General features: G+C 42.1%; 1 protein-coding gene across 1 annotated transcript in view; it reads right to left on the bottom strand.

Moving 5' to 3' along the window:
- The window catches only part of cdk6 (cyclin dependent kinase 6), a 30,173-nt gene extending 15,840 nt beyond the window's left edge, over nucleotides 1–14,333 (bottom strand). Inside the window, exons 1-4 of the mRNA XM_068575303.1 lie at nucleotides 14,172–14,333; nucleotides 12,978–13,340; nucleotides 9,561–9,696; nucleotides 4,865–5,032 (exon numbers count right to left, since the gene is read on the bottom strand). Of these exons, the coding sequence (XP_068431404.1) occupies nucleotides 4,865–5,032; nucleotides 9,561–9,696; nucleotides 12,978–13,201 (528 nt within the window). The 5' untranslated portion in view covers nucleotides 13,202–13,340; nucleotides 14,172–14,333. The remainder of the gene's footprint in view (nucleotides 1–4,864; nucleotides 5,033–9,560; nucleotides 9,697–12,977; nucleotides 13,341–14,171) is intronic.
- Nucleotides 14,334–25,813: the final 11,480 nt, after the last annotated feature.

Genomic DNA, 25,813 nt, shown 5'->3' on the forward strand with positions numbered 1-25,813 from the left:
CTTTTCCTTTTTTTCCCATGCAGAGCTGTTTGAGGAGATATCTAAACATTCCCAGAGTGCGCTGCACGTGCTCTCCTTCGTGCGGTGCAAGGGTTTTCCCCCTCTCCCTGTCGCTGCTTGCCTTGCTTTCTGTCCAGACTACAAACACACAACCTTACAAAAGAGATTCACAGACACGACTGTTCACTGTCATTTCAGTTTTATCGGGATCTGTTCCCAAACCCTGTTGTATCACGAGTTGCTGATGCTTGCATGTATGGAAGCATAGCGTAAGGATTGTGGGAGTCTTGAGACTGCATGTTTGCTCTGCAAAGAGGTTTAAAATCATCGTCTTGAAACTGTTGAATCCAAGGCAAAAATAACTAAAACGTGGTTTGTCGACTGAAAGACAAATCATCTTCATCCCTATCTTGCTTATAATAACTTGTAATAAGGGAGAATCAACCAATTCACACATTCCTTGAACCCATAACCACAAATTTTAACTCATATTCATTGTCAAATATGGGCCCAAAATAGGAGACGTGTTCAGAGTGAAAATCCAAATCCAGACTGAATAGAGTCTGACTGCTCTTGAAAGCTCTGTACTGTAAAAGCATGTCTGCTGTTTGAGCAAAGGCAGGAAATCTGGTTTCAATTTGTTTAATGTCGTCTGAGATATGGGTGTCTAATTCTGGTAAGCGTAGTGGGAGGGCTATAAGCAGAGGAACAAGGGAGAAGAAGGGGGAAATACCTTTGATCAGGTAACAATTTCACTCCTCTGCAACAACAGACTTTACAGGAAACTATGACAGTGACTGGACACACTGCTTTACAATCTTCTATTTTTAACAACAGTAAAAACTATTAGTTCATTTAATCATACAGAAAAAGGACCTATAGAAGCCATTTCATTTACTGGAAAAGACTGCAAAAGGGCCAGACATGAGGAGTCCTAAAAGTCCCCATGGTTATTGAATTAGTCAATAAAAGACCCACTTAAGATAAGCTTGGAGAAAAGACCAAAATATGTTTTTACCACGAATAAATTAATCTTGTCATTATGAGTTATGGCAACCCCTCAGTTTATTTTGATCTAGAAAAACACACAAGTTTGATAACAAGTGCCTTAACAATATTTTTATGGTATTCCCCTTGAGTTTCCCAAATCCAATTTGACATGCAACAGCATGTGCATGACATGCACGAGAGTGGAAACCAATGGGTTTCATAGGACCATCCTGTCGACCTTTTATTACAACCGATGCCGGTATGTAGCTGTGAAGATTAAAAGTTAAATCATGCTCAGGTCTGTCCAGAGAAAATTAGTGTTTTAGTACGCTTTCGTTTTCTTACCGCTGGGTTGATTATGTTTTATGTCTGCTGTTTTTTTAACCCCAAAACTCAAAAGGTCCATCCGGTTACTGGAAATTATGTTTTGAAAACATCACCTGACCTCTGTCATTTCCAGAGTGGAAGCCGTATACACAACTTATCTTATCACTGGGAGATGTAGTTGAAGGTAAAAGTTACTAGCCATGAATTACACTGTCTATAGTGATTGAATGACACAAGACTGATCTGCATCAGTGAATGGAAAATAAAACATTCATTAAAAAAGTCATGTTTTATCACTGAAATACATGTCATTTCAGTATCTTGGCTCTCTTGTGCTGTTTATTTCTGTCTTGATTCCAAATTCAAAACATCAAATGGTTTTCCCTAAAGTGCGTTGACAGAAATGGATCTCAATGAGATGGACAAAAAAAAGCCCCCTCTCTGCTTTTTTTCTGGAATGTCAGATTAACCCATCAGCTATTCCCATCTGCCTGTCACTCAAGGCCGCACAATGAGCCTGTAGCCAGACTGGGGTCATTAAAAAACCATCAACAAAGCAACGGATCTCTAGGGACTGCCAGGGGCAGCCTAATCTGGACCCCAGTACCAACCCAATGGGTGGTCTCCCTCCCTCTCCCTCTCGCTCACTCGCTCTCTTTCAGGGAGGGTGAAATATGTGCAACATGGTAGGTGGGTGATGGTGACGAGGCCATCAGTCACGCGCAACCATGCATGTGCAAATGCACCAAGACTCCATTGCACACGTTTATATACACACAAACCACATTTTTTGGTCAATGATATATTTACAACCTGGCTTGTTGCTAGGTGAGAACGCAAATTCATCACAAAAAGAGAAGTTCAAGCAACACCGATGAATCATCAGCAAAAAGTACAAGAGGGGTTATTTTCAGTTATCGACAGTGGGAAAAAAAAACAAGAGGAGCAAGGGACTCTTTTTAAGAAGCATATGCAAATGTACACTTCAGCCTGCTTGTCATTCTCGAACTGCGAAATGAATCACTTTGAAAGTGAGAGAGAAGTGTCTTGTTCGCTTAAGCAACTGCAGTTCTCCAAAGCCCATCTGCCTGCCAGAAACGGTGGCATTAGGTGACTAAATAAGCAACTGCTGCTGTGTTGGGCAAAGAGGAAGATCCTCTTCAACACTGTGTGTATTTGTGTACATGTGCGCTACATACAGCGTAGATTATCTGCTTTTATTAGCAAAAGGAAACACTGAAGGGATGAATGGAGATTGTGTGTGTGTGTGTTGGACTGATAGGGGGATTCCAGAGATAGGAACATTAATCTAGAACCAAAGATCCTGTGCTCCCTTTGCAGCACCACACGCACACACACGCACACAAAAGGAAATGAGCGTGTGAGTGGGTGCACACGCTTTTAATGTTCATATCTAAAAAAGGTGAATTCCTGCATTAAGTATTCAATGCATATCAAAAGTGTACCCATTTAGTCATAAATGAAGCACAACATCTACAAAAAGACAAAACCTGTAGTGAAACCAAACACACACACTGAATATTGTGTAACACTATGTAAATTATCTGGAAGCCATCTCTTCCTCTTAGATTGATGATGATGCACAGTTAACTACCAGTGATAAACCGTATAAATCCACTGGTAACCAGTTTAATACGCTAACATGCACTAAAAGCATGCGTGGCCGGCCCGGATACATCGACAAAGGAAAGAAAAGCTCGAATAACAACACACACACCATTCTATGCACTGGCCGACATTATTCCACTACAGCTATAGATATAGTTGCTTGCTGCTATGTTATTGCTCTGAATGTTGAATCAGATCTATTGTTCTGGTTGTAGAGTACAAAATAATAATCACAAAATAGTTAACATAAACATAATACTTTTTTTTTTAAATAGACCAGAAGGCCTACTTTAACTTGTGTACCAATAAATACCGTACTTGTTTTGCAGTGACAAAACACACACTTAGTCGCATGTGTCCATTTAATGCCAGAGCTGAATGGATGTGCAAGAACATTGCATTCTGTGCCAAAGGATGTTTATATTTACTTTAGATGGGCAGATGCTGCACTACTGGATGAGCCTGACTTATGTTCCCATGAGTTTTGCTAAGTTGGCATAATACAAAATTGTCCTTCTCCCACAACCCTTGTCTTCCTTCCCATCACTCTGGTGCCTCGGATTGGGTGAGTAACCTCAGCTTACTGTATATTTCACACAGTATTTGTTTGGTGTCAGTGTTAAAAACGTTATCTCTGCATTGTAATGGTCTGTTTCTGTGATGATACATTAGACACCTCTAAAATAAACACAAACGCAGCTTATATACTAGTGTGGGGATCAGCAAAGGAGCTAAAGTCATGGGTGCATATATCTGAGTGAATGTAAAAAAACCTTCTCCTGGTAAATACAGGTTCATAACAAGGTACCGAGCTACTGTTGCTGGCTACCTTAATCTAAAAAGTCTTATCGCTCCCTCTTCCAAAGACTCCTTTCAGTCTCCCTCTCTATTTTATCTGGTCATCAGAGCCCAGAGCTCAACAGTTGGACATCAAAGTACCGACAATGGAAAGGGAGGGGTGTCTGTCTCTCCTCATCTGTCCCATCCTTGTCTGCAACAGCCACAGAGGGATTCCTGAGACGGACCACGGGGGCCCTTGCCTCTCACTTTACACAGAGAAACCCTATCATTTGCCTCGGTGTGCAGCGCTACCCACTGATGCCCCGTCAGTGCCGGCTACATCACATTAGACGCTTTTCATCTAGCTCTCTTGAGATGGGAGGGTAGTTCAAGCTGTGTGCGTGTGTGGGGTGTGTGTGTGTGTGGCGACAAAAAAAATATATATATATATATACATATATGTGCAATGAGAAAAGCATACAAAATGTTGAAAGACATGCACACTTGCTGGTGTGTATTAACTTTCCAAAAAGATCAGACAACTGACAATGTCTTGATCAGTAATGTCTTGAAGAAGCAAAGAAACAAAGGTCAAAAGGGGACATGAAATTTCTATCTGAGTTGTTGTTTTTTCGTTGATATTGTTTTTCCTTTTTAGATCTGTGTATGTTCACTTTAAAAAAATTCTTAGGCAAGATGCAAACAATCAAAATGTGGTATATTCCCTCAATAGTAATATCACTCATTCATACTTTTTCTGGGTAGGATTCAACTAACTGCAGTAAGATGCCTCTCTGGAAATAGGTAGGGTAGTGGAGTAAAGGAATATGAATACAGATGTAGGACTCTGTGTTTACCAAAGTAAAGAAGTGTAGAAGAGCCCAACTGTGTTTGCATCCGGGCCTGAACTCCATATGACATCACAACAATACATTAGATTATGTAATATTCCCCAATCCAAGTCTATTTGTGTCCATGACCCAGTTCAAACATTCTGTGACCCACTTTGGGGTTTCTTTTCCTTAGTTGTGAAGCTCTGGGCTCACAGTGTTTGGGAGTGTTTATTTTGAGGCACCCTGTTGTAAGGAACTATTGGATGAACCTTGCCTAGTTCAGGGATATCAACAACATAACTCACCACAGAGGTGAGAGCCATCTGGAAGCTGTAGATGCGGGCTAGACCAAAGTCGGCCAGTTTAATCTGTCCTCCGCTTGTGACCAGGATATTCTGGGGTTTCAGGTCACGGTGTACCACGCGGTGCGAGTGCAGGAAGTCCAGCCCCTGGAGCAGCTGGTACATCATATCCTGTAAGACAGCAACACAGAAAGAACAAAGATGATTTTAGTAAACATGACAAAGACAGATGATTGATACAGGGAGTGTGACATTCAGCACAGATGGCTTCATGACCCCACAACTTTACATAAAACATTTCAATTTATTACTGTCAAACCAGGCAACTAAAGGCCTGAATGACAAGACTCTGCAGTGAGAAATCAAGTACAAAGGCGGAGACATTGTGGTATGGACGGAGTTAACTAAAGGGGGCATATGTCTTTTCTTGTCGACTGAGGCAGATGTTTGATAACTGACACACACACAAACACACACACACAGACACACACAAGCAGCTGTCCTGCTCGAGTTAATTGGCACTCGTTCTCTTTTCATGACCAAGCCCTGACCTCAGAAATGGCCATAGACACTGCATCCATGACACACTAGCAAGAGTAACATGGATAAACTGTCAAAACCAGCTCAGACTTGTACCTTTCAAAACAAAATACTCTCAAACAGGTCCCGCACCTGTAAACAAACATCAAGTTATAACAAGGAACTGTAGCCAAGTGGTTTTGGCTGAGGTTTGGTTTTTGATTGTTTGAAAAAAATAAAAAGGAACTCGGGGAGAGCTATTTCAGATAAATAGCAGATATTAATGAATACATATGGAGAGTATGTAGGTAGTAATGCAAGTCCCAATCATTCACTAAAATCACAGGAGACAATGTGGACATGTGTTGCATCCTGATTGTGCATCTCTCTCTCTCACTCACTCACACTCACACACACACACACACACACACACACGACCTCACAAGTGACATGGACGTGAGCCCGCAGTTCTATTCACTGGCCCACCAGCTGGTGAGTGAGTCAAAGGGGTCTGCACACTCAAGCAGAAAACATTAGCAAACGGCGTGGGGCTGGCTGCTGTGCTGGCCACAGAGGAGGAGACAGGACGCCCCACACAATGCTGCGGCGATGTGGAGGGATGTGTGTGTGTGTGTTTTTAGACACACAAACTGGATGCCCTTCTGGGTCTGTGTTAACATAATATGTGTGTATCTTCATTTCCATTTGTGTGTACGCAGCCCAGTCTGTGTAAAGGTGCCTTAGTGTGCATGTGTGGCAGTGAGTGTGTAAGCATGCACATGTGTGTGTGCCCTCTGACCAAGGGCAGGCAGGATGCATAAACAGACCTTCCTTTCTACATCTCCATCCAGCCATGACCCGGAGAGGAGGGCAGCAGGCAGACAGGGCCATAGGAGAGAGGCAGGCAGTTGGTCATTGTGTGTGTGTGTGTGTGTGTGTGTGTGTGTGTGTGTGTGTGTGTGTGTGTGTGCGTGTGTGTGTGTGTGTGTATGTGTGTGTGTGTGTGTGTGTAGGGGGGGCTGACACAATAGCATGCCCCCCCACCACCTCCATCAGTTCCTCTCTGCTTTAAATAGCCATTTCACCGTGGTTCCTTTCAGCAGCATTTCCTAGTAAACACTAATTATCTCAGAAGTGTGACTCTTGGATAAACACACAAACAATCTTGGCCCACTCGGCCCAAGTGCCATAGTCTCTGCTGTATCAATTACCGTCACTACTGAGTCATGAGACAATTATGTTCAACAGCATAACTTGCTGCATTGCAAATCGGGGAGAGCCAAGTTTGAAAAATTAGAAGCACCAAATTAGCACACTACCACAAAGTTAAAGACTACATGTGGGTCAGACAGCGACTGTGAGCCGTCTCTTCACACAAAGTGGAATTTAGCAGCAATAACACTCACAAGAGTTGCTCAACACCTAACCGTCTTTAACTGACAGCACTTCAAACACCTTACAAACAACGTGGCTATGAGGAAACAAAATCACACAAAGTTGGCAACAGATTTGACCCTGAAAAAGCAGGAGGATCAGGAAAAAAGTAGTCAGCCCTCTGTAAGATGCAGTCAAAACATGGCTTTCTGAGTGTGCCTCCTTTTCTAATGCAAATGGACCAGAGGCAGCCATATTGTTTATTGTAGCTAGGCACAATATGGGACATCTGCCGGTTAGCGTTAGTGTAATTCCCTCCCCATGCTTCATTAACCTCCCCCTTTATGGGCCCAGAGAATGGAGTTGTGGAAGCTTGGACGATGCCGGCGGAGGAGGGTGGGTGAGACCCAAGCGCTGGCCCGGCTGACTAGCGCTGAGGCCGGAGCAGCCAGGCTCCTTGATGTCCTTCCAGCTCATTTGATTCCTGGAGGAGGACCGCTTTCATCAATGACCATGTGGTGGGTCTTGAGTCTGAGTGGGTGGTGGCGGGTGGGGGGCTTGAATGGACAGGCTGGGGCAGGGTGGGGTGTGTCTGATGCTGAGGATAGATTGTACGAAAAGTATGCCTGTTCTTTTTGATTTAGCTGAGGGTGAATGTTTTTCTTTGTTTTTTTTTCAAGGGGGATGCTTTTGAATGAGTTAGAATTCATTGAGATGGGCACAGGTGTAACAAACGTGGGATTGCTGGACTGGAATCCACTATCTGGTGTCATCTGGTGTAGCCGGGGGCAAATTAAGTTGCTAGGAAGGGGGGCAATTGGAGGGTTACTGTGCAGTGCCCACTGTCCTAGAAATAACAGGGGATGGTGCCTGTGTCATCTTGTCACTCCAACATTGTCCTTTTGTCCCCTGAAGGCTCCAGGGATGTTAGGAGAAAGCAAAAGGAGAGGAGGGGTGCCTGAAGGGGTCCGTATGCTTCAAAATTGCTTGTTGGATTATTGAACATAGTTAAAAACTTCCTCCCTCAAACGTTTTCCAACGTCAGAATTATTACTTTCCAATTAATGCTGATCCCCAGATCACATATTGTTACTGAATATAGACCAATGATCGGCAATATAATTATGGTTAAACTGTGTAACTAATCCATGGTTTGATTGCCTCCCTGTCAATTTTATACATCCAAAACACTCTGACAAAGCACATTTAAGGCTGCAATGTTGGTTTTTGCTAACATTTTTCGAGCTGTTTTTCTCATGACTTTAGTTTTGGCAAATCTATCCATGTCTCACGTTGTTGTTTTTACTTCTTCACCTTCACTGATCACGTGTGTGAAATCAAATGCAACACCGTGAATGTTTTTGAGAAGCCATCGAATTTAGCCATTCACACTTTTGCCTTCAAAAGGTGAAATGTTTGAGAATTGTGGCTGCAACTAATGACCAAGACAAATTTAGCAATTGCTAATGAATGAATTATCAAAAGCATCATGATTAATGTGATAATCGGGGTATCATTTAACCCCAACTATTAATATAAAATCCATACCTATAAACAATGAAATCGCTCCAACTTCCGATCATAATTGTTGCCAAAGATATTTATTCAATAAAACACAAAGGAAATGGCCACATGATAAATGCTTGGGAAATGACAAACAAATAATCTATTCGTTGCAGACACATTTTCTGTCAACTTGTAAATCATCTGACTGAAATGCAACAAATTAATAACAATTTGAATTGGCAGATTTTTATGTAAATGATGCTTTAGGATTGCAGTTAAAGTACAATATTTGGCGCTGAACATCCTGATCAACACAATCGCCACCACACAGAGATCTCCATAGAAACTAGACGACCATACACTATATCAACTTCAGTGAATACCCTGGGAAAGCCTCGGGTGTGATCTACCCATCTCGTCTACATTGCACAGCATCACACCAACTTTACAGCTTGAGACAAAACGTTCACACAAACCCGGCCCTGAGGTAAAAACCAACTGTTACTCAAGCTTCTACAACTTCTCTGTTTCAAATTGACACTAAACTCTGAGGACTATATTCCTAATGTAGGGATATACAGTATATACCATTGCACACAATACATTCACAAACCTTGGGTTGAAACACGATGAAGAGATTTTGAGTGTGGGAAAGATTCAAATAAAAGGAGACAGTTACAGAAGAAAGGAGCTGGCGGCACATTCGTTTCCGATCTTTTGTCAACTTGTAAATGGACACTCAGTGGATATGTTTGATGCATTGGAAAGTGTGATAATGGTGGCTGGACTGAATCTGTTGAGGGGACGTGGAACTTGAAATTGAGTACTCTTAGTTTTTTAAAACACAAGAAGGGACGATTTTAAAATCCTTTTTCCTCACACACACACACACACACACACACACACACACACACACACACACACACACACACTTTCTCCCGTCTCCATCTGCAATGCAGTGTAAACTTGGAGGGAGACAGGGCAGAGTGAAAATAGAGATGGCAAGGAGTCTCTAATTTGGAGCCCATCTGCCACATGTGCTGCCCTTCAAAATGCTCCAGTACGTCTGATGTTGGAGGGAACACACTTTGTCCTTTGTGTCTCTGGACCAAAAACAATCACTCACTCATACTGTGGTCAAGCTAGAGTATGAGCAATGAGCATAGCTTCCCATATATTTATAACACTGACTATGATTTCAATGTATTCCTCACTGATGCTTTAATAGTGACGACGTCACCAAAGTCAGTATCATCATCTGTCTTCCACAGCACTTCAAGATAACAACACTATTGGTTACCTTGATGGTCTCAGGTGGTACTCCAGGATCAGGGGCCTTCTCCAGGTAGGTTGTCAGGTCCTGATCCACATGCTCAAAGACCAGGGTGAGCTTGGTTTCCCGGTCAGTCCGAGAGACCGTACACACATCAAACAACCTACAACAAGAAGAACAGGTGGACGAGATCAATACAATTGTTTCGATGGGGTCGGCACTGCCCAACTCTTATTACAACTAATCAAAATGAATATATTTTTGTTATCATGTCTGCATGTGCTTTCATTCAATCGTTCACTCATTCACCCTTTCCTTCCACAATAGTTTACCCTATGGTGAGCAGTAAATTCAGATCTCAGACTATCAATGAAAAGTGCACTGTTAAGTTGAATGTCAGTTTGTGAGAGTCGTCTTCACATTTAGCGAAGTTAAAGCATTGCATTGGCCTTTTATTACCATGTAGCACAGTTTTATGGACGCTTTTTTTGGTTCATCTGTAAATCTTTAAAAATGCGATATTCTCTTTATGAAAAATTATTCCATAAAAACCGAGCAGCTGAGAGTTGGACACATATTTGGTGGTTGAACAGGTGATTGATATCATTCTTGGATATTCAATCCTACGACTCTGGACTCTCGGCTCCTGGGTGTTTTTATCTTAACAGAGAAAATGCACATATTTGTGCTGCAGGTTACCCTGGAAAACTATCTCTGTGCAAAGCTTGTAAATATTCAAGACCATAAAGCCCCAAACACCGGAGTTTGTGGCTGTGTTTCACTAGGCAACAAACTATGGCCAAGAATCCAGATTATGCCAGCAGACCTGCCAAGGCGGGCTTTGAAGAAAAGCTGAAAAAAGCTATCCAGTATGTCCTCTTCAAAGAGCTTGGGGACCACAAGCAGCATTCCTTAACCAGCACTATGACAACTCCTGATGCTCGATGAGAAGGCGAGTGGACGCTGGCTGTAGCTGCAGAGACAGCATCTTGCATTGCAACAACACAGGAGACAAAGGGAGCCATGATGGATCTACATCAGACGTGTTGTGTTACAAAATGATGGGTTACTGTTATCACATCACCGTTAAAGTACATTATCTTTAAGTAAGTGTGAATAAGCCAATAAAGTGATAGTGTTTAAATTCGTAAGCAACAAAACATTAAGCATAATCTCCCATTACTTGGACTAGATCAACAATATAGTTATTGACCCAATATGATGATATATAATAAACCCTAGTTAGACCTTTTATGGTGGTAACCTAAAAGGTTTCAAGTCATGTCGACTGATTGACGGTATCACTTGATGCCAGCTTTACCTTTCTAATGCAAAAATAAAAGATCAAATGGGAAAACTATCATTCATATCTAACAAGGCATCATCGTCCTTGCCTACCTCCTTGTAATCAGTGGACTTGGTATTGCTGGAGTTAGTGCAGTGAGTGAGAGGCGATTCATTCAAGGTATTAGTACTGTGCATGATGTCACCGAATAGATGGCGCCCTCCTCTTGAAGCACTGGGGTTAAACGCCCCTCACAGCTCGATTGTTGGGCTACAATGGGGGCTCTCAGCAGACACTGAACATATGGAATGAATAATGGGCCTCATTACAAACATCCAGGGGTTGCCTGGAGTCACACAGAAGGCCCACAATGCACCCTTCCTGGCCTGAGCTGCTTTGCTTGTTGGCTAAACTGGATGAAAGTAAAATTCCACCAGTAGTTCAAAGAGCCAACAATTTGCATTCTTGAACTGATGTATTGGAACAAATACTCGCAATACACCAGACCGCATGTTATTTAAACTAATACTAACACACAAGGTGTGTTCAACCACTAAATAAAACTGACCCATGACAACTTTATAGCCACTGACGCATTTGTCTACCAGTGAGAAAAAAAAACCCATTGTGATTAAATTAAAAAAAAACTACAACCATTATCCTTGATTATTCATTTATACGCTGGAGAATTATTGTTAGAGCCACAAGGGCACTAGGCAAGCTTCTGAAACCCTTCAATCCCAAAGCACTCAATATTCCATAATAAAAAAAGTACCAAGGTCAGACCTTGGCTAGTGGCAACATATGACGCAGTATCTGCCTACCGGCCTCGGAGTGAACAATTCATTACAAACTGAAAGAAAACGACCTCTGTGTGCAGAACAGAGAGCAACAAAATGTAAACTGACTTTAAAATGGCTGTCATTAGTTGATCCAGTCTGATTTACAGTAACTCAGCTGGGAGAATGTCAGCGTCTTGCTCAGGAGCAGTTGGGCAGCATAAATCAGTTTTGATGGGCACACACAAACATTGAATATATGAAATGAATCAAATGTGACGTGCTTTTTAATTGGTTGTATAGCTATTTTTTAAACAAGTTACATACTATGTAGCTAATAGTAAATACACACACACACACACACACACACACACACACACAGATGTAAATTTTCCAAAGGAGCATTGGGCGACGATGTTTAAATGTGAACATTGTCGCCCAATACTCAGAGCTTAAATGCATCATAATGAGATTCATTGCAACCAACCTAAATTTTTTTATTAGCCGTTAACTCCGTTTCTTTAGCCAAGCAAGACTGTGCCTCCCCAGGGTGCTAACACTATCCCGTGGCGTTAACTTCACTCTCCTGACAATCTCACCTCTGATTTGGTGTTCACACTATGGCATTATTAGGGAAAAAATATGGCGCACAATAAAGTTGAGTCACAGGTGTGGATTACCTTCTTGCCACATGTTGTTAGCGCAAATGACCTGATAAATTATAAGATAACATGGTACTGGATCAATGCATAGAGTACTCGCTGATACCCAATCACGCATTTTAGGATGCATTGGTGTTGGTAGTCTCATATTGTTAAAATAGATACCAATATCTATTTTCAACACATTTATATATTACAAGAGTCCATTTAAAAAGGCGCACTGTGCAACCCAATGCCTTTTCTTGGCGGCAACAGGGTGGAAAGCCACATATTTGTCAGGATGTTGTATCTTTTAAGCAATGTGTTACACTTTTTTTTAAAGGAAAGTGCATGAGGAGGATCGATGTAATTGAAGCCGACCGATGGACTGGACACGTCGCCAACAATACAGAGAACAAGGAATATGAATAATGTTCTGATCCGACAGGTGTACACCTACTGCCCGCTAACAGTAGCTGCAAGCGGATACTTGTTATGCAACCCACATTTTTATATAGTCAGCAGAAAAATGTTAAAGAGGACTTCTACTACAAAAAAATGCACGAGTGTAGGCCTAAAACAAAAAAGTCTCATGAGGCAGCATGGTTGCCACCAGAGACTATCAAAGGGATGTGTAACTTTATGTCACATTGTGTGCCCCCCTCCCTTCCCCCTCTCTCTCTCTCTCTCTCTCAAACACACACACACACACGGGTATCCACAACTACCCCTCACTTACCTGACAACATTGGGGTGCTCAAAGGCCTCCAGCTGCCTCAGTACCGCCACCTCCCGGATGGTGGAGAGAGGCATCCCCTCTTCCTCCGTCTGGACACGAACCCTTTTTAGGGCTACAAAGCGTCCGCCGTTCTTCAAATCTCTCGCCTTGTATACTTTCCCATAAGCGCCTTCTCCAATCTCGGCCACGGGTTCATATTGAGTACCAGTACTTTCTTTGTCCATTTTTGCAGATTTGTTGTGTGTTTTTTTTTCTCCTCCTCGTCTCTTGTTGAAACTTGTGCGGGGAATCCCGGCGAGGGTGACGAGCCACAGGGTTTCTCACAAAGGCATATTCACAGAAAGTAGTTGGCACATGCAATGCCTAGATGACAGGGAGACACAGATGGAGGAAGACACCATCTTTGTCAGATTTGGTCAAACGGTGCTCCAGGTAGGCAATAACAGGACTGTCATCATGTTTTATTCCGACTATCAACACAAGAGCCTCGTTGCGTCCCGACTTCCACTCCTCCTCCTATTACGCACAGCAGCTCGTGTCCTCCTACCACTAACACACAATAATGTAAAATAATTCGAATTAGGCACATTTAGCCTATTTTTAAGCTATGTTTGCACCAAATAAACAGCCTCGTGCGTCCAGCAAATTCGCCCCGCATGCAGAGTTGTTGGAGTTGGTTCATGTGGGCTGTCTAACTCCCGTTAAAGGAAATTAAACATTTAAAGAGAACACGCAAACAGAGAGCACAGACCGCACACATCACGCTGAGTTAAGTTCGCAAAGTAACCAGCGAACTGCGTCTTCTGTCCGGTTTTATCAAAGTTTCTGTTTGAGGCGACACAAACTTGCCGAGCACGTGGCTGTCTACTGATTGCATTGTCTGGACTTCCTACAGCAACAGTCCATTTAAAACACTGTAAAACTCACATTTCACATCCGAAATCGTTGGAAATGTGTAAAACAAAGCAGTAGCCGGGTTTAAACAATGTTTTCATTATCTTAGATAGCTTCCTCTAATTGTTTATAATTTAATTGTGCGTGGTCTCAAATGGGCTAATTTAAATCCTGGCCAGTCCGGGAATTGCTCTTTTCAGTTCTTAAAATATTATTAGATTGCAAAGTAACATTTCGAGTCTCACAAAGACATCTTTCGGCACACAATTCTGCATAAATATCCCCAGTTTTAGTGTTTACCTTGGTATATGTTGTCAATAAAATGTCGTAACTTCGGCATGTCCGAGAAAATGCTGAGGAGGCATTCGTGTCTCGGATAAAATGTCCTGCATCAAACGCATCCCTGTCCACTGTCCTCCATGCGGGGGCCACACAGGTAGTTGCACGATGCAGGCTCTAATCCCCCATCCCGCAGACTGCACCAGCCCAGGCAGAGACGCTCAAACAAGGGAGGAGGAGAAGGAGGAGGAGGTGGCGGAGGGCTGAACGAAAACTCACTCACACACCCACACTCTCACTGCAACTTTGTGTGTATGTATGTGTGTGATGGGGGGGAGGTGTTGGGGGGGAAGGGGGTGTAGGATGGGGGGGTCATATAGGACAAAGGCAAAAGCGTGATACGGCCCTCCAAAACCACGCTCTTCTTTGGATTTTCTCCTTTCTTTCTTCTTCTTTTTTTCTGCCATATATCCCCGGATAGGCCCATGCAACTGCAGCCCCGCTCGCCTGTGTGAGCTCCGTCTCTGCCTGGCTTTCCCACGCCGGCTGAATGTGGCCTGACCCCCTTCAGAGAGGTTTGACACGGAGCGAGGACATTTCCGCATTCCTCGCCGACTACAAAGGCAAACCGCCTCCTTTTTGCTCTCCCTCGGCCTCCTCGGCGCTTTACCATTCATAGTCCCCACCGCGGGTTTTGTCTCCTGTGTCAAAACTGGGAGCGCCGCGGGGATCGGAGAGGGGAGAGAGGCCGTTTATTGGATGGACGGCCACACTATCTATCTCCCTTCAAGCCATTGAGGAACTCCTGCGGCAACAATGCGCCAGCGGGGATGCAATGTGTCAAGCTCGCCCTAGATGGTCCCGAGGGGTCAGGTTCAAGGCCCGGGCGCTTGATCGGTGGCAGGGGGACTCCTCCGCTCGGGTGGTCGTCTGTAAGTCTCAATGCAAGAGTGATGGCCGCGTGGCCTACTAGATAGCAAAGTTTTCTTCTTTCTTTTTTTTTAACAGGGGAAATTCTGCAGCCTGCGTTGCATCTTCATCATCATGACTGTCACAGGGTATACCTTACATTCATTTCACAAAAAGAGATGAAGGAATATGAGATGTAGTCATTATTATTTGTTAAAATTACACCAAAATTAAAATGTATTTAATTGATTAACAACTTAACAACGATGTAACCATACATGTGTCTTAAAAATTAGCCTATTATGTTAAAATATTTACGATGAATAAATGCCTGCAATATTGAAGAAAACATTTCTTAAAACCTACAACTTTTAAATATCTAATCTGTGGCAATTGTATCAATTCAATGCTTGGCTTTTACCAATTTATTTTTATATTTTTCTAATATTGATCGTTTTGTATTTCGCTAACTTTCATTGTGAATCAGATGTAGACATTTAAAACAGCATGCTCTTTTTGAAAGTTATTAAAACTCTGACATAAAGTTGCTATTTCACATTTTTTCTTGTTAATGCTGGACACGGTTTAGACATGACAAGACTTGATGTCAGATTATCCCAATGAATAGCCAATTACAGGCGTGTAAGCAAACTGCATTATCATAACTTCATTGGAAGGCTGTATTAGAGATGCACAGAAGATCAGAGGAAGGACATTCCCCCGGTGCCATTATTAACATAAAATACTTGTTTAGCATGCTGCTTGTAGAATCCACTCATTTCCACTAAAGAAGTTGGGGGAAATAATGACATGGAAGTATGTATGACAATCTTTCCTGCCCAACTACAGGCAACCCCCGAGTTTAAACTATTTGCATTACAAAACACTCAATGCAGACGATGTCTCTCAGACCAATTACTGTAAATGTGGTCATTTACATTTTTTCATCATCATTGTTCTTGTGAAATCAGCTCTGAGAGCCATTGCCTGGATTGAATACATTAGCATGCATACTTCTTATTTGGCTGGAGAACAAACCAATTAGATTGGTTGTGTGGGGCATAGAGATGCGACACACACACACACACACACACACACACACACACACACACACACACACACACACACACACACACACACACACAGACAGACACTCATACTGAAAAAACCTATTGATTAGTCAGTCAGACTAAAAATACTTTTAAAAAGGTTTCCATTGTCTGTGTTGGTTCTGTGTCATTTTAGAGATGTTGTGGGAACAATCCTGTTCTGGAACAGGTCAACATATCATTTAATGTTTAATCTTGTTCTTTTCTTGAGTTTTTGAAATTGCACTTTGAACAATAATAATCCATAATCTTAAACAATTATTTTATAGAGGTTTTAGCTGACGGTATCATTTTAGTGGACATTAAAAATAATCTACCTAATTTACTCTTTTGATAATTTGTAATGATCATTGACTAGTTTTTATAAGAGCAATAACTTACGTTGTGACTTCTACAAGGAGCAGTCCGAGTGAACAGGCGAGAACAGCAACAGGTTCGTCTTGATTTTCAGACACAAGTAGTTGCTTAAGATGTGCTTATGTGGATTTGATGACTTACAGCACATTTCTCAGAGTGTTACTCAACCAGGGCATGTCTTAATTCAGCTGCAGATGTTTCTGCTATTTAATGTTGTGTCTAAATACAAATATGATGTGTTAGTCATTTGATGGAAAAAATACTTGGATCCTTCTGAATAGTAAAACAAACATGTACAATTCAAGTTACTGCTTAAATAAAAGTACAGAAGTATCGTTAGCAGAACTAAAATATAAAATGTTGAAATATGCATTCTGCAATAAAAATCCTCAATATTATATGATCATATGATCTAAGCCAATATTAGGTTGGTGCTTTATTTACTGGAAGGTATCTTAAAGTGATGCATGGAGGGTGTGGGGGTGGGGGGTCTTAAAATAATTAATTGGAGAAATAAGTAAAGTTATACAACACTAATTTGGACAAATTAACTAGAAACAAAAGTTGTCATATTGATAAGGTGAAGTAAAAAGTACATACTCTTCCTTCTGAAATATAACAAAATATTTGTGGCATGAAATGGAAATACTAACGTAAATTTAACATATTGAAATAAGTAGTAGTTATTAAATCGTAGTAATGATTGGTGTTTATAGCAGATAGCTGTAGTTTCCAGATATTTTATCATATTTTGTCACGCTTGGAGCAGTTAAGAAGCACAATACAAGTTCTTGCCAAATGCCCCAACTGGCAGCTCAGTATTCCTGAGAATCGGCCACTGGTGTTCACTGCAGTTCGACAGGGCCAATCCTTTATATTTGAACAATAAATAAAACTAAAAATGTGATCTGACAGTTTTTTCCTCAGTGAACATGTTCGCTTCATTTACACAAAGGTCAAAGGTTTGTTCCTTACATATATACAGGTAATTAGCTCTTTCAGCATATTTGAAGCAAGGTGTTTGGTGCAGAACTTCTCATTCTTCAGGTTCAACACAAGGGATCAAATATAAAGGGTAAAAGTAGAAAGCAAACATTATAATCGTGTTGACAGTGCAGCTTGCTTTCATGGGTTTCTTATTTGTCTGGTTGAAGTCTTGTATTTAAAGGCAAATCATTTGAAATCACTTGTCACATTTGTCTCAACAACAGTAACAAAAACTTGTGTCGATTAAAAGCAGTTGAAACCCTATTAATTGATTTTATTTTCACTAAGGGCAGCGGAGTAAGCTGTAAAAACATCATTGACACATTCTGGATAACGTCGTTAAGGCAGTAAAAGTTTCCTTTTCAAACATCCAGCAGAGCAACATCAGCATTTATCTGGAGTTGTGTTTTCTGTTCACCCAACAATCGAAATCCAATCTTCAATGTTCTGTTGTGGTTTCCATCAAATTCTGAGCAAAATGTCCGCCTCTTCAGCTGCTAAATGCTTCACTGTGTTCACCAGCTAGAGCGAACTTTTAGTCTTTGCTAGAAACTGTAACTGTTGCAGCTAGACACCAGGTTGATGGGACTACCGAAAGTGAACCAAAACAGTACCATTGCTGGCCAGGAGATCCAAACTATGTGCTAAAAGACACTAAAACGTAGAGCCGAGCAGCCCGTAAAATGGGTGTGCTGTCAAAGTTTAAAGACATCATAACCCACATAGGATGGGGTCAAACCAAGACAGAACTTTCACCCAGAAGACAACTGTTCTGTGTTGTTTGTCTTTGTGTTTCTCTGTCAGCATAAAAGATGCAACATCTGAGATTGGGTGTTTGCCTCTCAACGGCTCTCAACACGTCAACGGTGAGCAGCTCACAGCTAACAATGCTAATAATGTTTACAATGCAAGCTACGGTGAAAATGCTGACAGAACTAACAGTGTTTACAAGAGGAGGAACCGAAGGGTGGGTTCTTCCGAGACAACGCTCTGGGCGGGGTTATCAGCTGTAATCGCAGAATGAAAGCAGTGCATTGCAGCGGACATTAGCTAGCTTTGGGGCACACTGACATGCACTAAAAGCATGCTGGGCCGAATTCATTCTCTGCTCAGGGATGTATTAAACTATTATTTTCTTACTTAGATCGTATTATTTGGTGCTCTATTAAGTGTTGAGCTGAGAAAACTAGAGCCAGGTGAAAATTCTCTGTTAGTTTGCACCTTATGCTCATGATTTGAGGCTAGTATAGTAATACAATGTTGTCACGTATTTACTAAGGTGTCATTTGACTCATACCGTGTTGCTGCTTTTGTGCACCCCTAAAAATGGCAGACAAATGTTTCACTTGGATATTGAGATGTAACGAGTCACTATATTTGTGTGTCTGATTGTGCTTTTATATGTGTGTGTGTGTGTGTGTGTGTGTGTGTGTGTGTGTGTGTGTGTGTGTGTGTGTGTGTTTGTGTGCGTGTGTTTGTGGGGGTGCATGGCAGCTGCTGATCAGTCCAGCCAAGAAAGAATTATGTCCCTCCCGAGGAGGACGAGGGAGGCCAACAAGGGACAGGTGACTCCCAGTCTCTCCCAGATCTCCTTACACCCACCCACACCACCCACACACTCACACACACAGGCACACACACCAGAGGACCTACACGTACATACAGAGAAAAGGAGAAATTGATTGTAGGCCTGTCTACTACATCACGCCTAAATAGAGGGGAATGTCCATGCCACAAGGCAAAGAGTGATAATAACCTGCAGTCTTTAGGTAGACAGCTGTCACACCTGGAATCTGATAGGATGTGTGCTATTAGATTCCTTTTTAAGTTACCAATCCCATTGTCAGGATTTACAAGCATCACTTAGTCCGCAGTGTTTTTGTTTGACTCGCGTCTCATCCACCAATCAGCAGCTTAATATTTAGGCGACATTTTGAGTGTGAAGACAGAAGCAGCCGTGGTTCCAGCAGACAAGCCGAGCCTGTTTGTGTCTCTGACTTGATTTCCTCTCTTTCTCTTTCTTGTCAAGCCAGACTGAGGTCCAGAGTGTGTGGTGCAAGTAAAGCCCTGTCTCTCCTCTTCCCTTGCCCTCCTCTTCTCCCCGACACCGGCCCCCAGACACAAGCCTCTTTCTGTTGGGGCATCGCCATGGAAACCAAGCCACTAACTTGAGGAGGCGACATAAAAACCTGCTCTTTTCGGGGACACAGGAACACCTGCCACCTCCGCTGACGGGGAGGGCCGGGCTGGATGCCGAGCCACGAGCAGACACACACTTACATACAAATTCATGTGGTCACCAATGCAGACCCACACACGCGCCCACACACACGCGCCCACACAAACATAAACAGAGGATCAGTGTAACAAATGAGACCCCTAGCTAACATCTGCTCCCTTTTATAAACCCATTTATCTTCCAATAACATCTCATGGTCTGGCAAAAAAACAAGGAAAGTTTTCTTTTTTCAAACAAAAAAAAACACACATCTTCATCTTTCCTTATTTTAGAATCTTGGTTTTGCATTTTTGCATTTTCTACTAGCACATCCGAAGCTTGCTAATAAACATTGTTTCATATTTGTTTACACTTTTTACAGATAAAGGAGATATACCGTGTAATTAGTAAGCTTATGAGGCGCTAGTAAATACAGACTTTGTTAGCTTTGAACAGAGGCAAGCTAGCTGTTTCCCCCTGTTTTCAGTATTTGTGCTAAGCTAAGCTAGTCACATCAGAGTGGTTATCAATCTTCTCAATTAACTCTTAAAAAAAAAGGAAATATGTAATTTGTTTACATGTTCAGCTATTCTTTGAAAGATTGTGCTGAAATCAGCAGGTGATTAGCTTAGCTTAGCACAAAGACGGAAAAACAGAGGGAAGCAGCTAGCATGGCACTGCTCAAAGTATTTGTAAGAGGCCGTTTCTACCAAATCTTTTGATTACACAGTTGTTGACGAACAATGTAATTTGACAAGAGAACACAATATAGCCCCAATCGCTTGTGTCCACCATGTCATAAATCAGTTGTCATTCTTCTCAAGACTTCATCAAACAGACTCCCGCAGCCCCTTTAAAGGCCCCAATCAACAAGTGTCAGTTTGGGGTCAGGCGGCAGGCCGAGGCTGCCTGCATCCTCCTGCGGCAGGCGGAATATTCTGGAGAGACTGGTGAGTGAACCTCTGGTGCCTGGCTGCTGTTCATTAAGAGTATTAATGATTAACTGAGAGTGCTATTGTCCCCTCGGGCCCAGCTGTCCCTCCTTCGCCGTTGATCCACTCCGATGCCTCTGGGCCACTAAACTGGCTCCATTCATGTGCATAAGTGACAGCTGCTTCTCACATTCCGCGGAAAATTAACTGCAGACACATGAAAAAAAAACAACCCACAAAAACAGGCTAGTGGCAAGTGAATAATATTTGACAGATTTCTTTTGTTTTCTTTTTTGAGAGATGGACTGGCGATTAAAGGGTGGGTCGGAAGGATTATTTCAAGCCTATGCGGTAATAGAGAGAGAAGCGGAAGATGGGAGGGGGTACAAATAATGTTTGCTGTGTTTGTGCTTAGTCACTCAGGGGATGTGAATCAAGTGAACTCAGCAACTTTATGGTTGAGATGAAATACAATATCAAACAGTGAGTAACCAAGATGCAGAGTCTGTGTCAAGATAAAATGTATTCACTGTGGGGTGAGTTATTCTTCTCATCAATTCAACTTTTTTAAGGATTTAAACATATCTATCTTATCTGACTTCAAGAAATGTAGGTTAAAATGGACTTTGACTGGCTCTTATAAGGTGCCGCTTGTGCCACAAAACAAATAAACTACACATATGATAATTCATATTTCTGTTATCGTGTCTATAATTTCAAATAGACAGACAGATTGCATCACATGTGCTCCGTGCAACCTGTTGTTGACAATCAATATTTGGAGTCACAGATGGTCATCATTCACAGGCAGTTGTGCAAAAAGAACAAAACAATAAAAAATCAGAACCTGTTTCATCCCGTATTGTTTTATAACACAAGTAGTAAAGAAATCAAAGTTGGTTTATCTTTCCGACTTTAATTGGACCTTTAAAGGCACCGCTGGTGTTTTGATGACATCTGCGGCTTCTGCATTGTGAAAATTTGTTATTGTTTCACCTGGGAACAATTATGCCATATTGTCTGCAATCAGTTGAGTGGTCACAGAGACTTTATGTGCATGCTGTGGGAGTATTGGGCTTCGTTACGGAACAGCATATGGTCTTACTGTCCCAATCCCTTGTATCTGTACCAAGCCTCCTTGGAGACAGGTGGGATCAAATTGCTGCTAACATGATGGTTGTTTTCCACACTTTCAATTAGAGGGTCTCTTTCTGTCGTTGTTTATGGTTTTCGCAGAAGTCAACACATACTTTACATTCCAGTTTTTGCATTACATACAGGGCTGGACAAAACAGTATGAACGCCTAACGATGGGGTAAGGCTTATAATTATTAGTTTTTGGTCAGCTTTTTGGAGGTGTTGATACAAATCGGTGGTTATTCTTGAGACTGCACTGTTGCTAAGCAATTATTCTTTAATTTATTTGCTGTGGGTGAGGATCTAATTGTGTCCACTGTTCCACTTTGTTGTATGCATTTTGAGACTTTTCCTCTTGCTCCACTTTTGAACCTGCAAGTTCAGGGAGTGACTAAAGCTTTCTTTGCAACTGACCTATGATTGTTAGGCTTCTGTTAAAAGTGGACACATGCTGTTTTTATGCTGTTACACATAATATGAAGAACGAGAAAACCTACCAACAGGTGACCTCTGCGTGTTTTACTTGACACCTCTTGCTGATTGCATTACCACTGTGGCTGGTTAGGGGTATCACACCAAAATTCCTTCAAACTTTTAATCTAGTATGTAATCTTTTCCTTTACTATGCACTTGCAGGGAATATTTTACCGTGACACCTCTTGGGAGGGATCAAGGGACCACCCGTTGTTGGACATTGCCTCAGGGATGCAAGATGCAGCATGATGTTATATATTTTTCATAAATAGCCCGTAGACTGGTACATACACGAGCAGCCACCAGCTTGTGGGAGTGGCTATAAACATCAACACCTTCCATGACAGGAAAGAGGCCAAGGAGGGGCGTGTGTATGTGTGTGTGTGTGCGCATGTGTGTGTGCGTGTCAAGAAAGTGAATGTATACTTGACATTATGTCACAAAATGCCACTTTTTGCTCTCAGGTTACTTGCGGCTGGTCAAATAGGGTTTATATATTTTCTTTTACTTGTGATTGGTACAAGCATATTCTGCACTTTATGACTGTGTGAAGCAAAGACGAGTAGCACAGACCTGAGCAAAGGGAGTACTGCCTTTCAGCCTGCGATTGTGGTCTGTCTTAACAGCCAACGGTTTACTGCTGGAGAGAACATAGAGGTGGCTGTGTCCACTCGACTCTGTATGCATGCACGTGCACACACCCACAAAAAAACATACCAGTTTGGTTTGTGGCGTGTACGACGTAAACACCTATTTTTCATGGATGTGTGTGAGTGTTGGACTAAATACTGCAAGGGAATTAATTAAAAAGTAATTACAGCGATGGAATAACTGTGAATTTCTCTAGTTTAGTAAATATACACTTTGTACTGCAGTGACATTTAACTTACTCATGTCTGGAGTAGACACTTTGCATACTTTAAGTCTAGTATATGTTTTTCTTCGCCCCAGAATGACATATGTTTAAGAAAAGCACCCATTCACAGTATCAATCTTTGATTTTTTTTTTTTTATCTCTCTAAGGAACTCCAGACTGGAGAACAGGAAACAAGATAATATATCTGTGTGTGCATATGGGTGTCAACTATGTCAATACAACTGTTGAGGAAAGTTTCTTTTATCAGTGCTACACCTGCCATTGACAGATACCATGCCACATGTGCTGCAGTGAATGCAAACTTTATGTTATGAGTTATTTAAGTAGGAGATTTAAATGAAGTTTGTGCTAAATCATATTCTTTTGAATTACGAAACAAATGACTCAACTGAGACTAAGCAATGACATTAGGGGAACTAAAGTGCACACAGACTGGGGATGAATGCAGCTACGCTCTTATAGATTTACATTGAGCTCTGTGCTGCTGTGGGTGTGTTTAGGTTTTGAGCACACAGTCTTGACTGGAAGCAGAAGAGGATCTGGGTTGCAGGCAGCAGGATTTGACATCGGCTTATTTCCTGTCATTGACGGCGGGTCACATGGCGAGTGCGTGGGCGCGAGATAGTGGAATGCATTAAAGGGGTGAGGCGGTTGCCACCAGACACACAGTCTCTCTCTCTCTCTCTCTCTCACTCTCTCTCTCTCTCTCTCTCTCTCTCTCTCTCTCTCTCTCTCGCTCAAAGTTTTGACTGATGTTGAAAGTTCATGGTGGAAAATGCTGAGATCTCTTTGAAAGATTCACGTCGACTCAACCTGCGTGCTCGGGGTCAAACACTCGGTTCGTGAAGTCAAGGTGCTATTTAGGCAACAACAGTCAGATCCAGGGAGAGATAGAAGGGTTCAACGGTGCAGCAGTAAAAAAAAAAAAAAAGGGCTATTCACATGCAAGCATGAGGGAAAAACATGCGCCTGCATCCACCCACACACATGCATGCACAGACAGTGCAGCGTGTGTGTCCAATTTTCTGTTTCCCACTGTTATAAATCTTTGCGTGTGAATGAAACTTTGTCATCCAATCAAATTACTGGAAGGCCGTGCAGACATCCCCGCCCCTTTTCTTTGCTGCCTCACTGCTCCACTTAACCCCACTCTCTGCCTCTTGTTCTCTTTCAGCTATAAGCAAACATTTCTTCATATGAAGCATATGTAGCATTTCAGGTTGTCATCCAAGGAGTGACGTCCTCTTATCAACAACCCTTATAGGCACAACTGTAGGCGCTTGCTTCTCTTTTTTGGTTGCACAGTAATTGCGAAGTGTGAGTGCTTGCTTTTACTGTGAAATATTCTTCACCATAACTTGAACTGGTGTTACATGTAGGTGACTGTCACAGATGTGTTAATCCTGCACTTCAACACCCTCACTAGTGACATACAAGGCCCTTTGAACATAATGACACAACTACAGTTATATTTAAATCCACATTTCAGTGGACAGAAATATGTATGAGAGCCAAAAGTATATCACAGTAGGCCGCTGACACCCTATGTGGCCCCACTGTAACGACTACTCCAGACACGCAGACACACACACACACATACACATGCACACACGTGTGCCAATAGAGTGGCCTTGATGTGGGCTGGTGTGCTGTGTCTGCTCTGAGTATCTGCAGCTGGAAGCCAAGGCTGCTAGAGGAGAGGAGGAATGCAACAGGAGAAGAGGAAGGATCACAAAGAGAGGGAGAAGAAGAAGGAAAAGAAGAAGATTCGTGTAGAGCAGAAGACATATATACAGATGTTGCGGACGAAAGAGGATCACGGTGATGAAAAGAAGCAAATTAACATAAAAATGAGTGAGGAGGGTTTGGGGTTGGAATAAATCATCAGTCGGAAAATGATTTGCTGCTACGAGAATGAGGGCAACGAGATAATATTATGAGGACGAGGTGGAGGAGTGAGAGGTGGCGGGAGGCAAACGTCACAGAGGGGTAGTTGTAGTGAAGTGTGGCAACAGTCACAGTCAGGGCTGAGAGGCTAAAAATGGAAAATGTGACATATTTTAACACAGCAAGAGGGCCCCCATATGAGGGTGGTTGTGCGTGTGTGTGTGTGTGTGTGTGTGTGTGTGTGTGTGTGTGTGTGTGTGTGTGTGTGTGTGTGTGTGTCACTCAGCTGCTGTGTCCTGGTCTTAAAGTGGTCCAAAAAGGCCATTCGAGGCCAGACTTACTCTCACATATTTCAGGCCAGACCAAATTGATATAACATGTCAGATTTAGCTCCCGTTGATTGTTTCATTCATGATAATGTACTAAGAGAAGGAGCATGGGCAGACATGTGAAACCTTCTGTCATTTATTCGTTACTGAACATCCAAACTAGGACATTTCATCTTAACCCTGATAAATATGTTTTAGCTCAAGGCATGATCCACTTTTATAACTCATTAATCACCATAGTGATTTGCAAATAAAAAGGTTTTAGTCTACGTCATATCAACCTAACCCATTAGCTACAGCAAGAGCGGTTAGCTTTTCTCGATATCCCCACATGGTTATGCCAACACGTTGTTCCCTTTGAATTAAAATCAACAACATTTTTAAAATGTTCAAAATCCCCACATTTATTAGATGCTTTGTTTTCACTTGAAACAGCATAATGATACG

The sequence above is a fragment of the Clinocottus analis genome, unplaced genomic scaffold (genome assembly GCF_023055335.1).
Source record: "Clinocottus analis isolate CAN_PGR_092001 unplaced genomic scaffold, fCliAna1.0.p SCAF_14, whole genome shotgun sequence".
Taxonomy (NCBI): Eukaryota; Metazoa; Chordata; class Actinopteri; order Perciformes; family Cottidae; genus Clinocottus; species Clinocottus analis.